A 1058-nucleotide genomic window follows, 5' to 3' on the forward strand; every position below is an offset into this window, starting at 1 on the left:
TCTGACGGTGGGACAGACCTACCCTCGGTCTGATGGTGGGACAGACCTGCTCTGGCTCTTATTTTGGGACAGACCTGCTTTGGCTCTGACGGTGGCACAGACCTGCCCTCGGTCTGATGGTGGGACAGACCTGCCCTCGGTCTGATGGTGGGACAGACCTGCTCTAGCTCTGATGGTGGGACAGACCTGCTCTGGCTCTTATTTTGGGACAGACCTGCCCTCGGTCTGATGGTGGGACAGACCTACCCTCGGTCGTATGGTGGGACAGACCTGCTCTAGCTCTGATGGTGGGACAGACCTGCCCTCGGTCGTATGGTGGGACAGACCTGCTGTGGGTCTGAAAAAATGAATAAAGGTTCCTCTTTTCTATTACCCTCTAAAATTTCTAGGACTCATAAATGAACAGGTTGACCTCCAAATCCTGCAGCTCCTGGCTTTACAGCATCTCTCTTCCTCCCTCAGCTGAACGCAGCTTCAGAGTTCAGAGGTCACCCTAGTGTCTATGTCATAGTCACAGATGACAAAACATGAGTTTACAACCTGACCTGTGAAGGTCACAGAGGGAACCATTAAGGTGGCCGTTTGCTGTTATCCTGGCTGATTGCAGTTTGGATGGATAACCAGTGACGTCAGCAGTTATTCATCAGCATCATCACGGCTACAGAGGTTAACCTGTTCTTTAGCTGTAAGCCTTTAAAGCAGGAAGACGGAACTGGTTAAACATTAACTAACTGAACAGATCCATCCCGAACTTGTTATGGAATCCCCAAACAGTCTAGTAGAAAACATCTAACAGCTCATATATGTAATGTTTTTTGTTTTTTTTATAATGTTTCCACCTCATTAATTTAAACTGAGGCTGAATATGTAGAGTCTACTGCCTTAATGATGAAGCAGAGGTAATAGATAAGAGAGGTGGGTGGGTCAGTATGGAAGAAAAACTGTTTCATTGGAATCTACCTTTTTTTGTACAACGGATTTTAAACACTGAATTATTTTAACACCATATTTTAACCCACTACATTTTTTTCACACATTGAATTCCTTACACTGATTTT

General features: G+C 45.4%; 1 protein-coding gene across 1 annotated transcript in view; it reads left to right on the forward strand.

Annotated features, from left to right (window-relative positions):
* The window catches only part of gramd3 (GRAM domain containing 3), a 22950-nt gene extending 22805 nt beyond the window's left edge, over nucleotides 1–145 (forward strand). Inside the window, exon 12 of the mRNA XM_015374549.1 lies at nucleotides 17–145. Coding sequence (XP_015230035.1) covers nucleotides 17–145 — 129 coding nt within the window. The remainder of the gene's footprint in view (nucleotides 1–16) is intronic.
* Nucleotides 146–1058: the final 913 nt, after the last annotated feature.

This window comes from Cyprinodon variegatus, unplaced genomic scaffold (genome assembly GCF_000732505.1).
Source record: "Cyprinodon variegatus isolate N-32 unplaced genomic scaffold, C_variegatus-1.0 Scaffold105, whole genome shotgun sequence".
Taxonomy (NCBI): domain Eukaryota; kingdom Metazoa; phylum Chordata; class Actinopteri; order Cyprinodontiformes; family Cyprinodontidae; genus Cyprinodon; species Cyprinodon variegatus.